General features: G+C 42.5%; 1 protein-coding gene across 1 annotated transcript; it reads left to right on the top strand.

The window, feature by feature from the left end:
• Window positions 1-416: 416 nt before the first annotated feature.
• On the top strand, window positions 417-19,458 carry prom2 (prominin 2). Its single transcript, XM_049600583.1, has 25 exons — window positions 417-533; window positions 1,158-1,359; window positions 2,340-2,672; window positions 6,067-6,131; window positions 6,468-6,673; window positions 6,921-7,041; window positions 7,485-7,548; window positions 7,663-7,752; window positions 10,437-10,633; window positions 12,068-12,142; window positions 12,269-12,332; window positions 12,457-12,613; window positions 12,698-12,850; window positions 12,971-13,094; window positions 13,196-13,284; window positions 14,839-14,923; window positions 15,019-15,162; window positions 15,261-15,329; window positions 15,474-15,566; window positions 15,676-15,729; window positions 15,832-15,912; window positions 17,804-17,872; window positions 17,971-18,060; window positions 18,201-18,313; window positions 18,444-19,458. Exons 3-25 carry the CDS (start codon window positions 2,417-2,419, stop codon window positions 18,499-18,501), a joined length of 2,517 nt encoding a protein of 838 aa, XP_049456540.1. The 5' UTR covers window positions 417-533; window positions 1,158-1,359; window positions 2,340-2,416; the 3' UTR covers window positions 18,502-19,458.
• The last annotated feature ends 1,056 nt before the right edge of the window (window positions 19,459-20,514 follow it).

Raw genomic sequence — 20,514 nt, 5'->3', positions numbered from 1 at the left:
GTTGGCTGATCAGTGTATGTCCACAGGTGGGAAGCCAGTGAGGGATTGCATCCTTATTGCAACACTAACAGACCAACCAGGAGGTGTTTGGTGCTGTTTCAGGAACACAGAATCATTGAGTGGCAGCACCGCAAGGCCTTGATAGCCTTCACATGCCAAAGCCACTTGGTAAGAGCTCTCTTGGTAGCAGATTAAAGGATGAGCCTGTAATTGATGACTTTGGACTGAGGTGAACCAGTGACAAGTGATTGGCAATGGACTGTGCACCTGCTAAGAAAAACAAGAGTCGCAGACAACACTCCCTCTGCTTCATTTGCATTGGTAGAGTTCTGAAAGGCAAATCAGATTTATGCCTTTTGAACAACCGTGTTCCTTTTCATGTAAATATATTTTCCTCATTTGGGCAACAGAGGACTTTCACACAGGAAGTGTCATGATGCAATGCAGATGGTGAAACAAACTGACAAACTGGACTTCATGAACAGTGATGAAACGAACGAGTAAAGTGGTTCCTCGGCAGAAGCAGGTTATAGGTAGGTGATAGTACTATCTCCATCTTGTCCTAGTGTGGTTCTTTTTCTCCTGCAAGTTATTTAACAGTAGGCGTAGTCCTCCCCGAAGAGCAATAGCTTAATTCTTGTCTTGGCTTGTTCATCTGCAGAGTTATACTGTAAATCTCCCTCTCTGACAGTGGTGATAACATGTGGAAAACAGGATTCCCTTCAATAATGAAATATTTTTTGTGTTTTTCTTGGCACCATTCAGATATTGTGTTCTCAAAACTCCCTTTCTCAAGTGTATCCTTCCCAGCTATGTTGTCCTGCATATCTGGGCTGCGTTGTTGCTTGTTTGGACACCACACCATTGCAGATGTGGTCTGATTTATTTGGAATGACTGGGTGACCTAAAATTACCCCTTCAGCCAGCGAAAACAAATATGTCTTTGCACAATTTTTGCTGGCACCTTAGGGCTGACAACTCCCATCTTCTCCCCCTGACACACTCCAGAATTACAAAGTAGGGATTAGAAAAACATTTGCTGGAAGATAATTCTACTATTTATTTACTTCCTTCCCACAACTCTCACTTCATTTTCCCATGTAGTTCCCACTCGCTCAGTGTCTCTCTTTAAGACCCTCCCTTTCTCCCTCCTCCAGTCCCTTCTCTCCCTCCCTCTTCTCTTAGTGCCAGCGCTCTCCAGGCAAGCACACAGCAAGCTTCAACTTTAAAGCAGGAGCAGTATCCAGTTTCTACAGGACTGGAAGAGTCACACACACACACACACACACACACACACACCTTGCTGAATTACTGGAGATCAGAGCAACGGGACTGTCCTTCACTGTCTGACTGAGGAAGGTGAGTTGACCTGAGATAAAAATGCTCATTCTGTTTTCCTGTGTCTATATTTTGTTTCCCTCTGCATTTCTATTCCTTCCTTATCTGCCCTCTCTTAATGTTGAAGTCACTTTTTTTACCCTGTCACTCACACCCTTACACCAACAAGTGTTTAGACCTGGAGGGACAGACTGTTTGTTTCCGGTGGTGCTGTATGTACAGTAAATGTCCTCAGGCTAAAGAGACGATCATGTTATCTAATAATAGCCCTTAGAAAAAAGAAAAAAAAGACAACAAACCAAAGCAAGAAGACAGTTTTCTCTGATTTCAACAGCTTGCTTAAAACATAAGAGGAAGTAGATGTGTTCAGTTAGTGTAGACCTTTACCCTTGTGCTGGTATTTGCTTAAGAGATCTACACCTACAAAAACCATACAGGTAATGAGTGTTGACGATTACTGAATCGATTACTGAAACGTGGCGCTTTGGCAGATGATAATTTCCCCCTTGTTCTGATGAATGTTTAACTGTCTGTTCTGAGAGACAAGTATGGGTTGGGATAAACAGAGGTGATGCAGGTATCTGAAATGGATGCAACTTTTCCATGTGTTTACACTGTGAACACAGCGAATTGTGTTGTAATAACCTGTCATGTGTCATTTTTTCCCAAGACTTTTCCTGTAACTTTTAAATGTCAGCACCCCCTGTGCTTCACAACCAACTCCAAAGTCCCTGGTTTAGTAGAGAAGTATGAGATAGAAGCTTAAAGGGCACAGTTTTTCCCCCAGAAATGAAAGAGGTGTTGGCTTAACATTTACATTTCCCATTTACAAAATGCCATTGTTGAGTTTCTTCTGCAAAACAGTTTTTTTTCCGTTGCCATTTTGTAACAAACTGCACTGCGACCTCTTTCTCCGTGACTCAGTCTGTGGGTTTCATCTCTAATTCCGCTGCCTTCTATGAGTGTGTCATTGTATTCAGCCTTTTTTGTCTCATTTCCAGGCACATCAAGACAGAGCACATGCCATGAGGTGATCACTCCATAAACGCATTCTCTCTGGCCCTTTTCACCTGAAGACATGGGGTTACGTGAGAACATCAGGGGTTGGAGGTGGCAGGGCAGCGCTGGAGTGTTCAGGGCCACTCTGGGAGTGTTGATGCTGGGGCTCAGTGTGGCCCAGTCTGTCCCACCCCAGACTCTCTGCCCAGCGGCAGCGGCCCCACACAGCCTCACCCAGCCCCACTACCAAGACACAGCAGACTCCACTGTGGGCTTCATGTCAGCTCTGGTCCAGTCCTTCCTTAACACAGTCCAGCCGAATCCTTTTCCTAAAGGTCAGTTACTCAAAATAACAATAACAATTACTCACTAGTCAAACATGTTGAATATTTAAAACATATACTGTCATGTTCTGATACACAGGACCCTGCCTACTTACTCATAGCATAGCATTAAAGGGACAGTTCACCCCCAAATCAAAAATACATATTTTTCCTCTCACCTGTAGTGCTATTTATCAGTCTTGATTATTTTGGTGTGAGTTGTTGAGTTTGGAAGATATCGGCCGTAGAGATGTCTGCCTTCTCTCAAATATAATATAACAAGATGGCACTCGGCTTGTGGTGCTTAAAGTGCCAAAAAAACCCACATTTGTAAACCATGATATTTTTCCAAATATCATGACCTGGTTACTCAAGATAATCCACAGACCTTGCTGTGAGCAGTTTCGTGTAGGAACTATTTTCTTTCTGCCAAACTACACCCGCCAACCGAATCAATGCACAGAAGGAAGCGTGCATCTACTCATGGGCAAGAGGCTCATGCTTGTAACTATGTAGTCTCTATACAGACTCTACATTCACTGAATGTAGAGTCTGTAGGCAAACCCCGGAGATCTTGAGAAGAGTGGAAGAGCCCTGGTTTCCAGTTGTAGGCAGGGCCGTCACAACCAGACAGGCAAACTAGGCAATTGCCTAGGGCCCCGAGCTGGAAGGGGGCCCCCAGAGACGACTGACATTGGTCCATATCAATGACAATATGATGGAACTGCTATAGACACTGCAACAACGACAACACATTGGAATCCCCCCTAATGGGGCCCCCTACTAGCTGCTGCTGGCGAGTGGCTAAGTAGGGTGACCAGACGTCCTGCATTGTGCGGGACTGCACAGCATTTCTGTCTCTTTTCATGCGTCACGCAAATTGAGACCACGTCCTGCATGATTGGTTGCCACCCGCTCTAGCATTGTTGGAGTACTGTAGTACTACGGTACCTCATGGTACCACTACTGTGGGATAAGTTCAAAGTCCAATTGCATGATTGATAGCCTGAATGGACTAGAGGGTGAGTGTCCATGCTCCATTGTGCATGGACACTCACCCTCTTGCGCAAACAAAACAAATAATTCAGCACGCTATGCAAGTACAGATTTCAACCAGCAGCAGAAACTAAAGACAAATCCTGCCAGTTGTGGGTTGAACGGGGGTCACAGACGCCGTATTCCTGTCAAATACGCCAGAAGATAAGGCTTACTGGCGACAGAGAAGTCCGGCTCCAGGTCCAATAATTTCCTCTTTGTTGATTTCATGACTGCCCAGAAATACCTGAACAGCCGAGCCGTGCAAGCACACAGGTGTGATGTGTCAGTTGCCTCTTGCTTAGGGCCCCCAGAAAGTCTTGAAACAGCCCTGGTTGTAGGCTGCTTGTAGTCCGCGTCATATTGACCAACCACGTTTGAGCCGGCTACAGTTGTTGCCAGGTTAAACGGTCCGTGCGGTGAACTAACGAGGCTGAACACAATTGGCGTCACTGCAAACTCTGAATCCATCGCAATGGTTCAGCATATTTACTTATATATAAATGGAAGTCGGAAACGGAAATTCGCCTCCTCTGCCCAAATCAAACCGGAATGCCAAATCAGGGGGTCTTCCCCCAGAGGCTGTATCGCCGTCTGCCAGAAGTCAGCCACCGAATACAGCCAGTGGGTTCAGAGAATGGTAACTGTGCATCATGTAAAGATTAATGGTGTCCTTCTTGGCTGAGCTGTGTTGTTAGCTAGCTCAGTGGTTCTAGGTGAGCTAGAGATGCACCCCAGTGATGTATGGTGGTTGGCAGTTGGTGGGTGTAGTTCGATAAAGAGAAAATAGTTCCTTCATGAAACTGCTCACAACAAGGTCTGTGGATTATTTTGAGTAAGTAGGTCAAGGTTTCTAGAAAGAGACATTGCTGTTGAGTATCTAAAATGTATTTTTTTGACACTTTGAGCACCACGGGCCCAGTGCCATCTACATCCATTATATTTAAGAGAAGGCAGACATCTCTACGGCCGATATCTCCAACACTGGGCAACTTAAACCAAAACAAACTAGATTGATAAACAGCTCTACATGTAAGAGGAACAGTATGTATTTTTGATTTTGGGGTGAACTGTCCCTTTAAAACTTTGACCTGGCTTCAGCTCACATAGCAACCATGTGTAATGCAAATGACACTAAAATTCTTTCATGCTGGCACTGGGCAAAATTTCCCTACACAGACAAGGGGACGCACTTAACCCTCTCACCTCCTCTAAAGCTAATAATGCCCATACAGAGAGATGTCAGGATTTGTTAATGAGTAATTTAATGGAAATTCTTGTATTTTGTCTGGTCAATCTTTAACCTCAGTATCCTGGTTGGATGTTTTTAGTCTGATGTTTCCCCTGACTCAGACATGTGACACACCTGTGGTCCTTTGTCTGCCCCATGTGACGTGCCGTAATTGCTCTATAAATTCTCACTTCCTGCTGGGTATTGATTTAAAAAAGGGGAACAAATGGGTACAAAAACATGTTGAACAACCTTTGCCCAGTTCAAAATCATTGTTAGCAGTGATCATCATGTTGGATATTGATATTGTGAGTGGATTTCAACCAGTATCCACTTAATGATGCATAAAGACATTGGCAGTTTCACTTTAAATCGTTCCTCGTGATCTGATGTGTGATGTGTGTCAACAGTTGGTCAAACACACTGTCTGTCATTGCTCTATAAAGTAAATAGCTTAATGACTTATCATAGACTGGGAGTTTCTGCTCTATTGTAAGCTACCAAGCCTGAGGTTATAAATGTTAGCAAGGAAATAATAAATGCTTTTACTCTGTGGCCTCCTTCCCCAAGGCAGGTGGTCAAAACACAGGCTTAATATTAAAGTCATATTAATGTAAGACATATGAAGTAAAGCAGCAGGTTATACAAAGCAGAAATACAAAGCAATGAGGTAGAATTCAAATTTCCGGGACGTTTACGCCAGACTACACTCTGATGTGATCCAGACAGATGGTGGGAACTACACAAATAGCTCTTGTGAAGAGCACCTGAACAACATGTCTTCTCAGTTACTTGTGTTTGGTGAATAATATCCACAATAACAGGGTTCAGTGGGACCATAAACCAAAGGGTCTGCATTGTGTGTTTTTGTGTGTGTGTTAACATCTTATCTGTCTTGAAAGCTGTACTGGTTTCCTAGTAACCATGAGATGGAGGTGTCAGATTTCCGCTTTTACAATGTGAGAGATTAAAATGTTTGTATGGAGCACAGGACGCATTGTCCCCTCTGCCAAGCCTTTGTATATGCGTAACTGGGACAGAGACTGGCAGAGAGGAACAGTCAATAGCTATCACTGGCCTCTATGTCTTCTGAAGCATAAACACTAAGTCACATTTACCCTCTATCTGATTTCTTTTTAGATCTGATCCTGAGAATAGTCAAGGAGTTGGAGCAACAGCAGTTAGATCAAGAAATCCACAAAGAAGTAAGTGTACACGAGTTATAGGACATTGTTATGAACTGCTATATGTGTGGGAAAAAAACAGGCACACCCTCCGCAGAGCCCCTCAAGCTGGTAATCTGAGAGTGTTTAATGTTAAAGCAGCCCTGTGTGTATTTACTCTGTCGACTGAAGTTACTGAGACTCTTTCATCCACAAAGATGGTTGACTATAACCACAGTAACGCCAAACTACTGTCTGGTGGTGTCTCACAGTGCTTGACGTCACGACAGACCACAAATCTGCAGCTGTTCTTCCTTCTTCACAACATTTTTGCATCATGCCATTTATCTGCATCTATGTGTCTGCATATGTGTTCAGGCCCTAGTGTATCAAGTGGGTTTCCTGGTGTGCGCAGCCATTGGGGTCCTCTACATCGTCCTGATGCCCATAGTTGGCTTCTTCTTGGCATGCTGTCGCTGCTGTGGCAACTGTGGTGGGAAGATGTACCAGAAGCAGACGCCCTCCATTCACTGTCGCAGAAGAACTCTCTACTGGACTGCGTTCGTCACCACAGTCATTATCCTGTGAGTGTGTGTGTGTGCGCTCATGTGCTTTTTGAACAGCATAATGATGCATTATCTGAAATTAGCATCGAATAAAGACAGCTTGAATGTGCATGCCTCACTGCCTGTGTGTGTCTCCCTTGGATTATATTCATGACACAAATTTAATTGTGTGTGTGTGTGTGTGTGTTTGTGTGTGTGTTTGTGTGTGTGTGTGTGTGTGTGTGTGTGTGTGTGTGTGTGTGTGTGTGTGTGTGTGTGTTTGTAGCGCTGGGAACATTTGCATGTTCAAAAGTAACGAAGCCATCAAAGGGAGCGTGGACCAGAGTAAAGTGGAGCTTGACAAAACTATAGACAACATCAACTCCTTCCTCACAGCGGTGCCTCAGGTAAGACAAAACCTCTTGCTGACTGGACTGCATGTTATGAGGGTGTAAATATACAAGGGTCAGAGCTCCGGGGCCGCAATGTGGCAGCGTTTATCAGCACTGGTTTACTAATTAGTGTCTGAAGATTAGTCACATTAAGTCCCGCATCAATGTGCGGTGAGTCCACAGCTTTTGTGTGAGAACCAAACAGACCCCCAAATTCTCCAGTCAGTCCACTGATTAAGGACCAGCCCTGCACTCTACAGTGTCAATATACTTATCTCAAGATACAAGAGACTGGGAAACAGGTTGGAGGCAAAGGCAGGGTAGAGCTCTGTTTGTTCTTCATTTGCAAAGAGCTGCCAGGTACGATTAGCTCATGCTATAAGCCGTTTGACGTATGTTCTATTTGAACCCATATCTTATGTGCATGCTTTGTTTGTTTTCCCTCTGCCTGCCTCCAGCAAATCGACCACGTGGTAAATGAAAGTTACAGAACGATACAGGAGGTTACCAGAAACCTAGATGGTAAGAACGTGAATATAATAATATAAAAATAGAGGAAGCACTTTTGTTCCCTCTAACCGTCTGGTTCTCAACATGTGCTTAACCATCTCACACCTGTTTGTCTGTACAAATTAGCCATTGGACCTCAGCTGGGAGCAGAAATCAAGGAACGCTTCAGAGGAACCCTGGATCCAGCTCTGCTCTCAGTCAGACTGCTGGACCAAGGTACGCTGTGTATGCATGCTCTGTCCTGTCTCAGTCTGAGCATGTAAATGCTTGTGTGCATATCTGACAGCAGATCAGTAATCATGTAGGCTGGGTGCTTTGTGTATTTCACTTCCTACCCTGACACTGACAGGCTCGATGAAGCTTGAATTAAGTCTTTAATGACAGGTTTCTTCTTTGTGGATGAGTGTTATGCAGTTATAAAGCTACATAACGACAAAAAAGCAATATACTGTACAGAAACATACGAGCACAGAAATAATATCAGCGATCCCCGTCCCAGTGGGTGGATTACTGCTCGGGTTTACTGGCCACAAACCAGAGTCTTTGTTTGTGTGACTCTTATTCACATCTTGTTGGAAAGTCAAAGAGCTCAGTTAATGTCCTGATCACATTTTTCCCCAATTTGAGTTCTTTAATGCTGAGTATAAGACAATGCTTTGGCTACAGAAAGCCTACATCAAAATAAGAAAATCATTTAAACTTGTATCATAAGCAAAATACTAGGGCTGCCCCTGACTCAGAATTTTCCGAGTTGATCAACAGTTGTCATTTAGAGCCATTAGTGGACTAGTCGCCTGCATGTTTACCATATTAATTTAATTATCTAACTTTATATTTTGGGCGGGGCAACACAATGGTTTACCGTACCAATAAACCTTCATTAATATAGGCCTATATTTTGTCTACAAGTGCACGTCACACACTGAGCGAGCCGCCTGTGAATGATGCTGTCGGCAAAGCAGTAATGATTATGCTAAGTGGCTAATGGGCATGTAGCTACTGACATGTTTCAGATGATACGTCATGTTTGTAGTCGACCAGTGAAGATGAGTTTACATATCACCTTGGGTTTGTCCTTCACCTTCTCAAAATGATCCCACACTTTGGATTTCCTGCCCGACATGTTATTAACTAGCCTGTGGAATAACCACAGGTACCAGCCCTGGAAATTAGGGCTCGCGTCTTTAATCTCCTAGAAAACGCGAAGTTAGGCGCTGGGTGCTACTCTCAGAGCGCGTATAACCTATTTACCTGAAATCCTGGGTGCAGAGCTGATCTTCTTCCAGGAGCTGTTTATAAGTGTGCAGGCCTATCGTCTGTATGACAGGTGTAAAGCTCTGGGTAAACCTGCGCAAACATGATCAACTTTTCCGTATTTATCAGACTGAATATTTACGGAAGAAGAGAAAGATATCTGTCAGCCGTGATTGGTTTGTAATGTGACTCCTGTCTGACTGCTGAGTGTGGCCTCTTCCTGTGTCTGTCCTTTCAAATTAACTTCCCACATGGTCCAGTCGTATAGGTTTTGATTTAATCTGACAAGGTGCAGCTCCAAATAGTTTTTTTTCTGCGACTAAGTGACCAATGAATTCTTGTCAACTAATGACCTTTCTGGTCAACTAACTAATTTGGTTGACCATTAGGGGGCAGCCCTACATAATTACCAAAGTAGTACCAAAGTAATTATAAATGTCATGGTAGATCTTTTTTTTGCAAGTTAAGAAGAATAAACTTCCAGTCTTGATTAGTCAGTTTTTTTAATCATGCACACTTATAACACTGCAGTCACTACTATTTAGTCAAAATTGAGTTATGACTGATTTAAACCTTTAGATATCTGCTCTAACTTGTGACAAAATTTTGTGGTTCAATCTTATTCTGTTCTCGAGAAAGTAGGGTGCAAACATTGCAGTAATAACAAAATCCAACCAAAACTCAAGGCAAACCGCAGTAAATATAGTAACAGAGCTCTGCCTTGGGTTCTATGAAATTTTGGATTCTACTGGGCTGAGGAAAATTGCAGTAAGCATATCACGGTGAAGGGTGAACGTGAGAATGAGGATGATGCCAAGTCAAGATAATTGATAACCTGACACTGGTCATAGCAAGATCAGTGATGAAGATGACGTTAATGATGTTAAGTAGTCTCAGTTTAGGTCAAACACGATGAAAAATATTTCTTGAGGGTTTTCTCTTATTACTTCTATTACTACTATTACTACTTCTATTATTCTAACATCTATGAACAAAACAAATACAAACTGACTTGCATTACCTGTACAGCTGTTTAAGGTAACACAAAAGCAGAGTGCAGTAACTACAATTTTAGTTCATTTTTGGGGTCATAGGTCAAAACATTGGTCATGGTTTTAAGGCATAAATATTACTTTATGAATACCTATGTAATAAATACATTCCCACTCTTCTACCTTTAACACATTTGGGTGGACAGTCAAAAAACTGTAGCCATTTGTCTCAGTTTCAGTGTTAACGTAGTGGCTGCATTTGGCCTTTGAAGGGCAGAGCAGAGCGCTGCAAATGAATCAATTCAAGACAAATGCAAATCCACTGGGTTTTGCAATTGCGTGTGGAGGTTGCCTGCATAAAGTTATCTATTTTCTTTTGGGCTGCAGTAATTCCGCTTTTTCCAAGAAGACAGATTAAGTGCTGATGCATCACTTACCGGTGTCGTGCAGTCTTAGACTCTCACTAAAAGCAGCTGGATAAAATCTCCCTTAATAATCACTCTCCTCTCTTTCATGCTGCTCTTTTTATTTGGACGTTTATTTAGTTTGGCTCTTTAAATGGCTTTCTATTTTAAGGCCGAGTAGCGTTGAAAAGGTCATAGTCTCAGAGTGGTTATTACCTTTTAAACATGTGTTTTTCATTTGTGTGAGCAGAGACTGTAAACACCAATCTTCAACTGAGCAAGCTGAACACATCTTTGACCCAGCTGCAGTCCACCACAGACCGCCTCCAGGCCAACGTCACCGCTGTCAAAAATCGCATCAATCAGACTTTATCCAACCCAAACTGTGCTGGCTGCGACATACTGCAACCTGAGCTACAGAAACTAACACTGGACACCTCCATCACTGTAAGTACTGATTTTGTGTAACCTCACACGTAGTCGGGGATATTCCCATGTTTCCTTCTTGAATGGAGGAGTTCAGTTTGGCTGCTCAGATTACAAACTTCCTGGAGCACAGACTAGTAATCAGTGGTGTTAGACGAGTCGTCATCATGAAGCAACAGGAAGAATCATTTAGGCAATCGAACCGCCTGTGACGCAGGCTGAGACAGTGTGACACATGATAATAGCTCCCCATCTTTGGCTTTGTCTGAACAGCTGATTTGTCCTCCTCCCATCTGTTCTTCTCCATTCCTCCTACACTCCTCTATCTCTGACACACGCACACTCTCCTCTCGTCTCCTCTTGTCCTTTCCTTTTCTCTTCCCTTATTTCCTTTCCTCTCGTCTTGTCTTCTCGCTTATGCTCTTCTTTCCCCGTCATTCCTCCCTTCCTCTTTCCTCTCCTCTTGTCTTGTTTCCTCTCCTCTTTTCTCGTCTCCTCTTATCCTCTTCTTTTCTCTCTCTCTTCTTTTCCTCTCCTCTTGTCCTCTTTTCTCATCATTTCCACTTCCCGCCTCCTCTTTCCTCTTTTTGTCTTGTTTCCTTTCCTATTTTCTCGTCATGTCTCCTCCTACCCTCTCCTCTCTCTCCTCTTTTCTGCTCCTCTTGTTTTCTTCCTCATGCTATTCATTTCCGCTCCTCTCCTCCTCTTTCCTCTCTTTTCTTCTCTCGTCTCCCGTTATCCTCTTCCTCTCTCTTGCCTCTTTTCCTTTCCTCTCTTCTTGTATTGTTTCATCCTCTCCTTTTTTTCTCCTGTCATTTCTGCTCCTCCTCTCCTCTTTCCTTTCTTCTTGACTCGTTTCCTTTTCTCTCCTCTTCTCTATACTCCTCTCATCTTCTCTTGTCCCCTCCTTTTCTCTCTCCTCTCCTTTTATCTCCTCTTGTTTCTGCTTCTGTCCTATGTCTCGTCTCCTCTTATCCTCTCCTTTTCTCTCCCCTCTCTTCCTCTCCTCTTTTCCTCTCTCAACCTCTCCTTCTTTCTCCTGTTATCCCTGCCCCTCTCTCCCTTTCTTCCTCTTTTCTCCATTTATCTCTTCTCATTTCTGTTCCTCTCCCCTCTTTCCTCTTTTAACATCTTGTCTCTTCTTTTTTCTCATCTCTTTTCATCTCATCTCCTTTCCTTGTCTCCTCTCTCCTCCTCTCGTCTCACCTCCTCATCAGCATTTAAAGAAATGTACAGCATCATACATAATTTCCTTCATGACAACAAGAATAATACACTGACACAAAACAGAGATATCATTTATTATTTTTTGGTATCAGCCCATTTCATATTGGCCTGTTGGTCTATTTTGCTTAACTCTGCCGCCCCCTTCTGTTAGCATGAAGTATAACACGTCATCACATGTGATGCTGGTCACAGTGGTTTCATGTTTGCGCCTCTGGTTGTTCTCCACAGATTCCCAGTTTGAATGAGTTCCAGTCTGCAGTGGATGAAGTCAACAAAGTGGATCTCAAATCCAAAATCAAGGAGGTCAGTGACTGATAATATAATGCCTGCCTTGTTAACTTGACAGAAAGAAATTCAACTTCTACACTAAATTTCAAAGCTATTTATGTGATATTATAAAAATGAACGCACTGCTTGTCCTCTTTTTAGGTAGAGGGCTATTTCGACAGCATTCCCCAGAGAGTGACCAATGAGACTAAGGATGTAGTTCAAAGTGAGTGAAGCTTATTTACCGTCACAAACTTTAGGCACTCACTTCTCTTTCAAATATGAGTTTCATAACATTTTTACTTGAATAAGATCAGTTTTTTATAACACATTTTTTGTGCGTCCTTTAGGCAGCAAGCAGCAGTTGGGTGACATCAAAACACAGATCTCCCAGGTTACCAATGACATCCCTTTATCTGCCCTGACCAATGTGTCGGACACTCTGGGCCAGTTGCAGAGAGAAATCAACAAGATCACACCAGAGGCCGAGTGGGTCGAGCATATTAGGTAAAAAGCCTGGATGTGCACACACATGTGATCGATGCAACAGAAAGCCCAAAAATCAGTCATCGTGTGTGTATTCTTCTCCAGATGGGCAGTGTGTCTGGCCCTGTGCCTCGTGGTCCTCCTGGTGGTGGTGTGTAACCTCATGGGTCTGGTGCTGGGCCCTGTGGGTCTGGCACCTAAAGCAGATCCCACAAAGCGCTCCTGCACGGCGGATTGTGGCGGCACGTTCCTCATGATGTGAGTGTTCATTTTAAGTCACATAGCTGATGCTCTTATCCAGACTGGAAACATCAAACTTTTCAAACTGTTTCACCTCCTGAACTCTGCATTTGACCTCTGATCTGGATGTGGTTGCAGGGGTGCAGGTTTCAGCTTCCTCTTCTCCTGGCTGTTCATGATAGTGGTGCTGCTGCTGTTTTTGCTGGGTGGGAACATTTACACTCTGCTCTGTCGGCCCTGGAGCAACGGAGAACTCCTAAAGGTAAAAGAAAAACCATACACTTGCACACACCAATATCTACCATGCTGTGGATGCTGTGTGAGATATCTTTGTGTTAATTTTATTGCGTCCTCTCTCCACAGTTTATTGATACTCCAGGTTTAATTCCAGGGTTGGAGATTGGTCCAAGTTTGGGATTGAAAAGCAACATCAATATCTCTGATATCTACAGGTACAAGATGCAAATGGACCTCTCACACAGGAACATGTCTCTGTGTAGTTTAGTTTCATTTACCAGAAAATTAAATACTTGTTTTTATTTTAGGTCTTTGCATTATTTTTCTTTAGGGGTCTAAAGTTCATAAAGCACCATAAATTGTAATTAAGTAGTGCATCAAAGACATAAGTGACATAGCTTGTTTAAACAGCTTCAGAGAGCAAATAATACCCCAGCCTCCAACTTTTTCAAGGACTTTCAAATCCAAGATTTCGTGAGAACAACTGTAATTTTGACAAAATTTGTTCACATAACTCTTGGGAGTATTAAAAAGAGATTAGACCAGGCATGTGTTAGGTCCTGCCTTGGGGCTGGTAGTGGCCCGCAGACCGAATTAAAATGGTTTGTCTTTCAAAATATAGTACATCTGGCCTGACTCACAATACTGGTAAATCAGGCAAGTTCAATTTGCATTTTTTCTGCTCACTTAACAATGGCAGGACTTTTATACAGTTTGTAGATATGCACCAAGTTGGAAAAACACAGGCGGAACTGATGTGTTTCCATAAACAGACGGTAAACAGACGAATGGTTACCTAGCAGCTAGGTAACAGACACGGCCATAGCAAAAAAGTGTCAAGTCAACAGCAAAAGCAGTGGAAAGTTTTACTTTTTTTTTTTTTTTTTTTTCCAGTGAAAGATCTCATTTGTCTGTGATTTTTTTTAATAGCCCCAATGATACGAGAAGCAGCTGGCCCCCGGGTGTTTTCACATTACCTAATCTGAGATGGACAATGAGATTTGAGAGGAGAGTCTTGAAAGTGTGTACAAATGTTCAATTAACTCTCGACACAATCTGACATATTTAAAGCAGTACATTGGCGATATGACTCCCAGGACAGATTGCATAAGAAATGTCCCCTCTGTAACAGGTATAAAGAGGCAGTTGGGACATTAACACATTCTCTTTGGACATGTCAGAAATTGTTTACTTATTGGACAAGTGTATTTGAATGTTTCACTAAAGCCTTTGAAAGGAACTGGAAACCTAATCCACGAGTCACCCTCTTACGTATCATGAATGTTTTATCTTTAACAAACAAGTATAAAGGCCATTTTATTTGGTATGGTTGTGGCAAGGACACTTATTCTACTTATGTGTGAGTCAGGCCGCTTGCGAATATCAGTAAAATGATCTTAAGCTCAATTCTGAGGCTGTTCTGTTAATACTTTTCTCATAGGTGATAAATATTGCAACTTCTGATCAATCCATATAAATTTCAGGCTTAAACAACAACTTCGGATTAGGCCCAACCCAGTTTTGGATTTAACCCCACCCACGTCTGGCATAAACCCCGCCCATTCCAAGTACAGATACAGACACAGATACAGATAATGTTGTGCTCGCTCATCCCTTGCACTTAAAAAAGGTTCAGATTCTCTAATAAGAATAAGATGTTTAAGTTTAAAGGTTTTTTTCTGCATTTGTGAAGATATTTGTGGCTGAGTTATTATAAAATGTGACTAGGTGCTGTACAGATAAGTCTGACTTGATGTTAATGTTTCCAGAGACTGTGAGGCAAACCAGCCTCTGTGGACAACACTCCACCTGTATGAGCTCGTAAACCTTGACGACGTGCTCAATGTGTCTAAAGTGAGTTTGCTGAAAGTCCTTTTTCAACAGTTCCAAATAAATCATGTTTAAATCTACAAAAACTTTATCAAACATATGTTGAAATTCACCCACAGTACACGGAGGAGATCCGGGAGCGCTTTGAGAACACAGACATCACTCTGTCCACCATCACTCTCCTGAGCCCTGAAGTTAAAAACCAACTCAAGAGCTTCTCCGACACAACTGCAAATTTTGATTCCACTGCTGTCACGCAGCAGGTAGGTATCACTGTATCACTCATGGGCTTGTGTGTATCATTGTGTATATTACTGTCATATGTAGCTGTGATCCAGTGTCTCTTCCTTGTCCCTCTCAGATTAACAACGTTTCCAGCATCAATCTGAACACAACCGCAGATAAACTCGATGAGCTCGCTACCCTTCAAGTGAGTCACGAGACATTACACATAAGGGCCCGCTGATATTTTACTCTTTTCTGCACTACAGACACGTCACATGATTCCAGGCTGAATACCATTTTTTCTGATGCTTGTGTTCTTTATCCTAACCAGCCATTTGCTTGTGTCTAGACAAATGCTGATACTAAAAATGAGCTCCAAAAGGAAGCAAGGAATCTGAGACTGATCCAGGCCGACATAGAAACAACTTTCATCCCACAACTGGTGAGTAGCCGGCTCTATCTCGGCTTTTCTAATCTTTTCATTCTGGTTTTCCTTTTTTCCCATGTAGGCCATCAATCTGAATTTAAACACACACTTCTACTCCTTTCAGGAAAATGTGAACTTGACCATCCAGAGCCTTGTGGCCAGTGCGGAAAAGATCAATGTGAGTGCGCTGATTATTACCTGAAACTGCCTGAGAATAAAGGCCACTCTTCCTCTCTTTGTGGCTCATTCTCTCCTCCCTGGCTTCTCTTCTCTTTTCCAGGGAACAGTGGGGGAGGTGCTGAGCAACGTGGGAGCAGCACAAGACTTCCTCAACACAAATACGACACAGATCGTCAAGACCGTGAGTAGAGCCACGAGTCACATGAGTCAGAGGAAAAAGTGCTCCATGTGGTCTAGTGCCTGTGGTCGGTCAGTCATTTAGCCACAGGGGCTGATGGGGAGGTGTGCGGCGTGTGGTTGAAACAATGTGCTTGTTGGTTTCACTGTGCATTCATTTAATTCAGAGTCCGATCATATTTGTCTCAAATTGTAGTTATGATTATTAGGAACTAATTCCTAGCTCATCTAAGGTGAGGTCCAGGATGACATTTTGTGTCATGGAAACATTCGTGGTAGAACTGTAACAAAAAATGAAAACATTTTAAGTGTGTCATAAAGTAGGCTTCTCTCACAGCAGACATTGTGGCATGTTATCATGGAAAAAGCACATGTGTTACTAATAACACTAATGATGGCTCTATTCTATTCAAGTGTTCACGTGCCAGCAACGCACAATACCAGAAACCTTAAATCAAAGCAGCTAAATGGAATCCAGCCATCATTAATTTCATTATTCACACCTGTGCTTTTCCTGAAATGTCTGCTGTGAAAAGTTCCACAGGGTTTTAAGTACTAACACATATCTGACTGTCTTCTACCATGTGAGCCCTCTCGGCGAACCCTCCGACCGTCCTCAGGGTCCAAACTAAACATGGACAAACTGCACTTGCTTACTATGCACCTCAGAGCAGTAACAAACAAACTCCAAGTAGTGAATCCAAGTAAATCCACTGTCTTTGACTGAAACTAAAACGCTTTAATTATCCATCTTGCACTTAAATCTTGACCCGCATAACCGCTATCACTCTTTAAAGGATAAGGCTGGAGTTATTCTGTACTTCTTTAATGTCAACAAATCGCATGAAGCAACCCAAACTAACGATGTTTTAGTATGTGGGTTTTTTCAATGGATTTTTGGTTAGATGTCTGAAGTAAGATCTGTGGTTAACACATGCTTGAGGGACATAAAATACGTCACCCCACTGTGAATTTTGAAGCTTTCATGTGTCTTAAAATAACGGTTGCTAACAATTGGCTAGGGCGGCACGGTGGGGCAGTGGTTAGCATTGTTGTCTCACAGTATGAGGGTTCCTGGTTCAAGCCCAGGGTGGTGGAGTTTGCATGTTCGCCCCATGTCATTGTGGGTTTTCTCCAGGTACTCCGGCTTCCTCCCACAGTCCAAAGACATGCAGGTTAATTGGTGACTTTGAATGTGAGCGTGAATGGTTGTCTGTCTCTATGTGTCAGCTCTGTGATAGTCTGGTGACCTGTCCAGGTTGTACCCCACCTCTCACCCAATGTCAGCTGGGATAGGCTCCAGCCCCGCAACCTCCAACAGGATAAGCAGTTACAGAAAATGAATAACAAGTGGCTGAAAGAGACTACAGAATGTCATCACACTGACCACAGTCTTGTTGTGGTGGTGACATGATATCATGTGACTGTACTGTAGTTTGGTTTTAGCCTACCCTGCTGGCATTCTAATATGTATTCACTGTTGAATCGATGTCATACACCACGTTTAAATCACTGTTAAATTATGTGTCGATTTTGAAAGATGAATCAGCGTTGATTTTGTTTTTTTGTTTTTATTTTTGTTGACAGTAAGAGAAACAGAATATCACCAGGCCAATCCTTGTTGTTCCTTATAATGTTTTAATACATTATATAAAGCACTTTAATTTGCCTCTGTGCATGAAATATGCTGTATAAATAAACTAATTGCCTCGCCTCATCATACCATACTGCCACTGCAGTTATTTACGGGTCACTTCAGAGGATTTACCCAGAATTCCACACGTCGCGATGGCCAGACGTTCCACTGATTCCTCATGACCTCCCACTGTAAAGCAGCGAGAAAATGTGTGGAATTTACTCTCTGTCTCTCTGTCTCTCTGTCTCACGACCCGCAGGAGAGCAGAAAGTTTTTGGACTGTCAGCTGGGTTACTTCACTGTTTATGCACACTGGGCCAACCTCACGGTAAAGTTTGTTCGGATGTGTTACTGTGAACACACTCAAAGCAGATGAAGTGTGTGTCCAATGTTTGTGTGGTTACTGATCTGTGTGTTTGCCCTCAGATCACACAGCAGGTGGGCCGCTGCGGACCCGTGGCGGGAGCTGTGGACTCTGCTGAAATTATCCTCTGCTCGCACATTGTGGAGTCTCTGGTGAGGATCAGATGGTGTTAGCTCCACCTACAGCTGTGTTTTATCATCACTAACTGATTGACAAATACTCTGAAGCTTGAGAAATGACACATTATGTTTGGCAAAATTAAAAAATTCACCCATGCTGTCTCTCTTTCTAGAATGCGTTCTGGTTCAGTCTGGGCTGGTGCATGATCTTCTTCATCCCCAGCATCATCTTTTCCATCAAACTAGCCAAGTACTACAGAAGAATGAAGTACTCTGATGTCTATGAGTGAGTAGCACAAACAAACAACTATTTCTACTAGATCTATTTACACACATATCCATGTGTTGTTGAAGAACCACATGACTGATTCATTTGACTGCGCTGACCTGTCATTGACCGCTCTTTATGTCTCTAGTTCCAGCGACCACTTAATGATGAACCATATCCCCCGAGCACAGATGAAATACCCCTGAGAGGACGGCACATGTGAGCTACAGCTTTAAAAGACTGCAGGCACAACTGTGGCATCGCTTGACAAAACAAAGACACATGGTGCACTCCTGGACAGATGTGTCAGCGTGGTGAACCGTCTCAAACTGACAAAATAAAATAGTGAGGTTACAGACTTTTTTTAAAGACGCAAAGCGGCTACAGTGGTCATAAAACAGATGTCAAACATCACACACAGCATCTTTGAATTGACCTCAGGGGGACACAGGGCATAAGGGAATCTGCAGGGATTTTTCCATCAATTTAAAGAAACATTTCAAAGAGTTTTATTGTATTACATTATTTTTATAATATATATTTAATGTATGAACTGAGCTGCTGCTGGAGTCTGAGAATATCTGCTTCAAATTTTAAACTCTAAAGCCGATCTTTGTTGAGAGTCGATCACATTTCCATGTGTTTACAGTGATGTTGGCGTGCAGTGCTCTCAGAGAACGCAGCAGTGTGTTACTGTGCCAACAGGCTTTTTTTACAATGTGCCAGCCTCTGTCTGTCCACTGCCACGGTTCGGCAATCTTATTCCAATGGGAAACACGTCTTAATTAAATTCTTAATTACACTTGCACTAATATTGGGAATCAAAGCACAATTTTTCTGTATGAATCATGAAATGAATATTTGTATTTGTGTGACAGATGTGACTGGTAAAACTGATGTGGCCCTAACACTGCTGTTTGCAAGCTACACAAAGCAAGTCTTTGCTTGCAAGTATGTTTTTTGTACATATTGATTTTGACTGATGTGATTCACATATTGGATAACGATGATTTTTGTACGTTGTGCTCAAGTGTAGATTGTGTTTTGTCTGTTCGTTACACAGCACTTTATATGGTCTGTTTGCTCAATGTGATTACAAGGTTGTGAACATTTCTGCGAGCTGTTGTGAAAACTACTGTCAAGTAAAGATTGCCACTTATCAAGTCTGCTGTGCATTTTTCTACCTTTTAGCCGTGACGTGAGTGGAATCCCAGAGATCAGTCAGAGTCTATTCTCCACACAAACCATGAAAATGCTTTTCACAGTGCACATTTGTCGTCCCTTTGGATTGAAGTTTGTCAGAAACGAAATCTAACAAACTCCGCTGAGTAGAGTCTGCACCATCCTATAAGCAGTTAAAAGCATGTTCTGATTTACTGTGGTACAGAGATGGTGCGTCTTTGTGACTGTATAATTACTGCCATGCAGCTATGCTAACAGATTAGCTCCCCGCTCATGTGACACTGTGTAGATTAATTAACATATGAGAGGAGGAAATTAGCGTGAGCTGGTTGAAAATTAAGATGTGAAAATCGAACTTTTATTTGAATATTTTACAACAGTATGAATCTGTGTTGATTAACTCATGGTCAAATACCAACAGACATACCACAAGGGACTTTTCTAAGCACAGGAAGTTTTATAGCACCTGGATTGAGGATTTGAAAACCCCAGATCTCCCTGTTGACGACACTGACTACGAAGCAACAACAGACATTTTTCCTTAAAGGAGCAACTATCTTCTAAACTAATTTGAAACAGGTTTTAAACAATGCAAACCCATTTCTGAGATTCTATTAACTCACACAGGCTTTTCTCTTTGGCATTTGCAAACTGCTCGGTTGGGTAAATGATTAATTCGACTTGTCAGCCAATCAGCATACAAATGAAATCACAAATTTGATATTAGGTTGATGATCAATAGGCTCATTTATAGCTCAATCAGTGGAGACAAAACAGGAGCAGCAGTGTGGTTATTAAATCTATAAACTGCATTAACTATAAGGTATAAGAAATATCACCATACTCTGTATTTTGTGGCATTCTCAGCTGCTGCAAGCTTCAGAGTTGCCTTTCTGTAGGTACTCCTGACTTGTGTGAAATATAAACTAACTCATATATTATTAAAATGCCTTTTAATGCATTTATCCTTCCACTGATGCAGCTCTGTAGCGTACAGTCAGCTGTTCAGCAGACAGAGGAACAGACACGGCCAGCCA

This window comes from Epinephelus fuscoguttatus, linkage group LG16 (assembly GCF_011397635.1).
Source record: "Epinephelus fuscoguttatus linkage group LG16, E.fuscoguttatus.final_Chr_v1".
NCBI classification, from domain to species: domain Eukaryota; kingdom Metazoa; phylum Chordata; class Actinopteri; order Perciformes; family Serranidae; genus Epinephelus; species Epinephelus fuscoguttatus.
Note: the sequence above shows the minus strand (reverse complement) of the source record. Positions and strands in the feature narration are given on the sequence as shown.

Bases quoted from the DNA above. Each gene is read 5' to 3' on its own strand.
- prom2 (XM_049600583.1), top strand. From the start codon at position 2,417: ATGGGGTTACGTGAGAACATCAGGGGTTGGAGGTGGCAGGGCAGCGCT. The intron at 12,333-12,456 runs GTGAGTGAAGCT...TGCGTCCTTTAG, and splicing joins GACTAAGGATGTAGTTCAAA to GCAGCAAGCAGCAGTTGGGT. The intron at 18,061-18,200 runs GTGAGGATCAGA...CTCTCTTTCTAG, and splicing joins CGCACATTGTGGAGTCTCTG to AATGCGTTCTGGTTCAGTCT.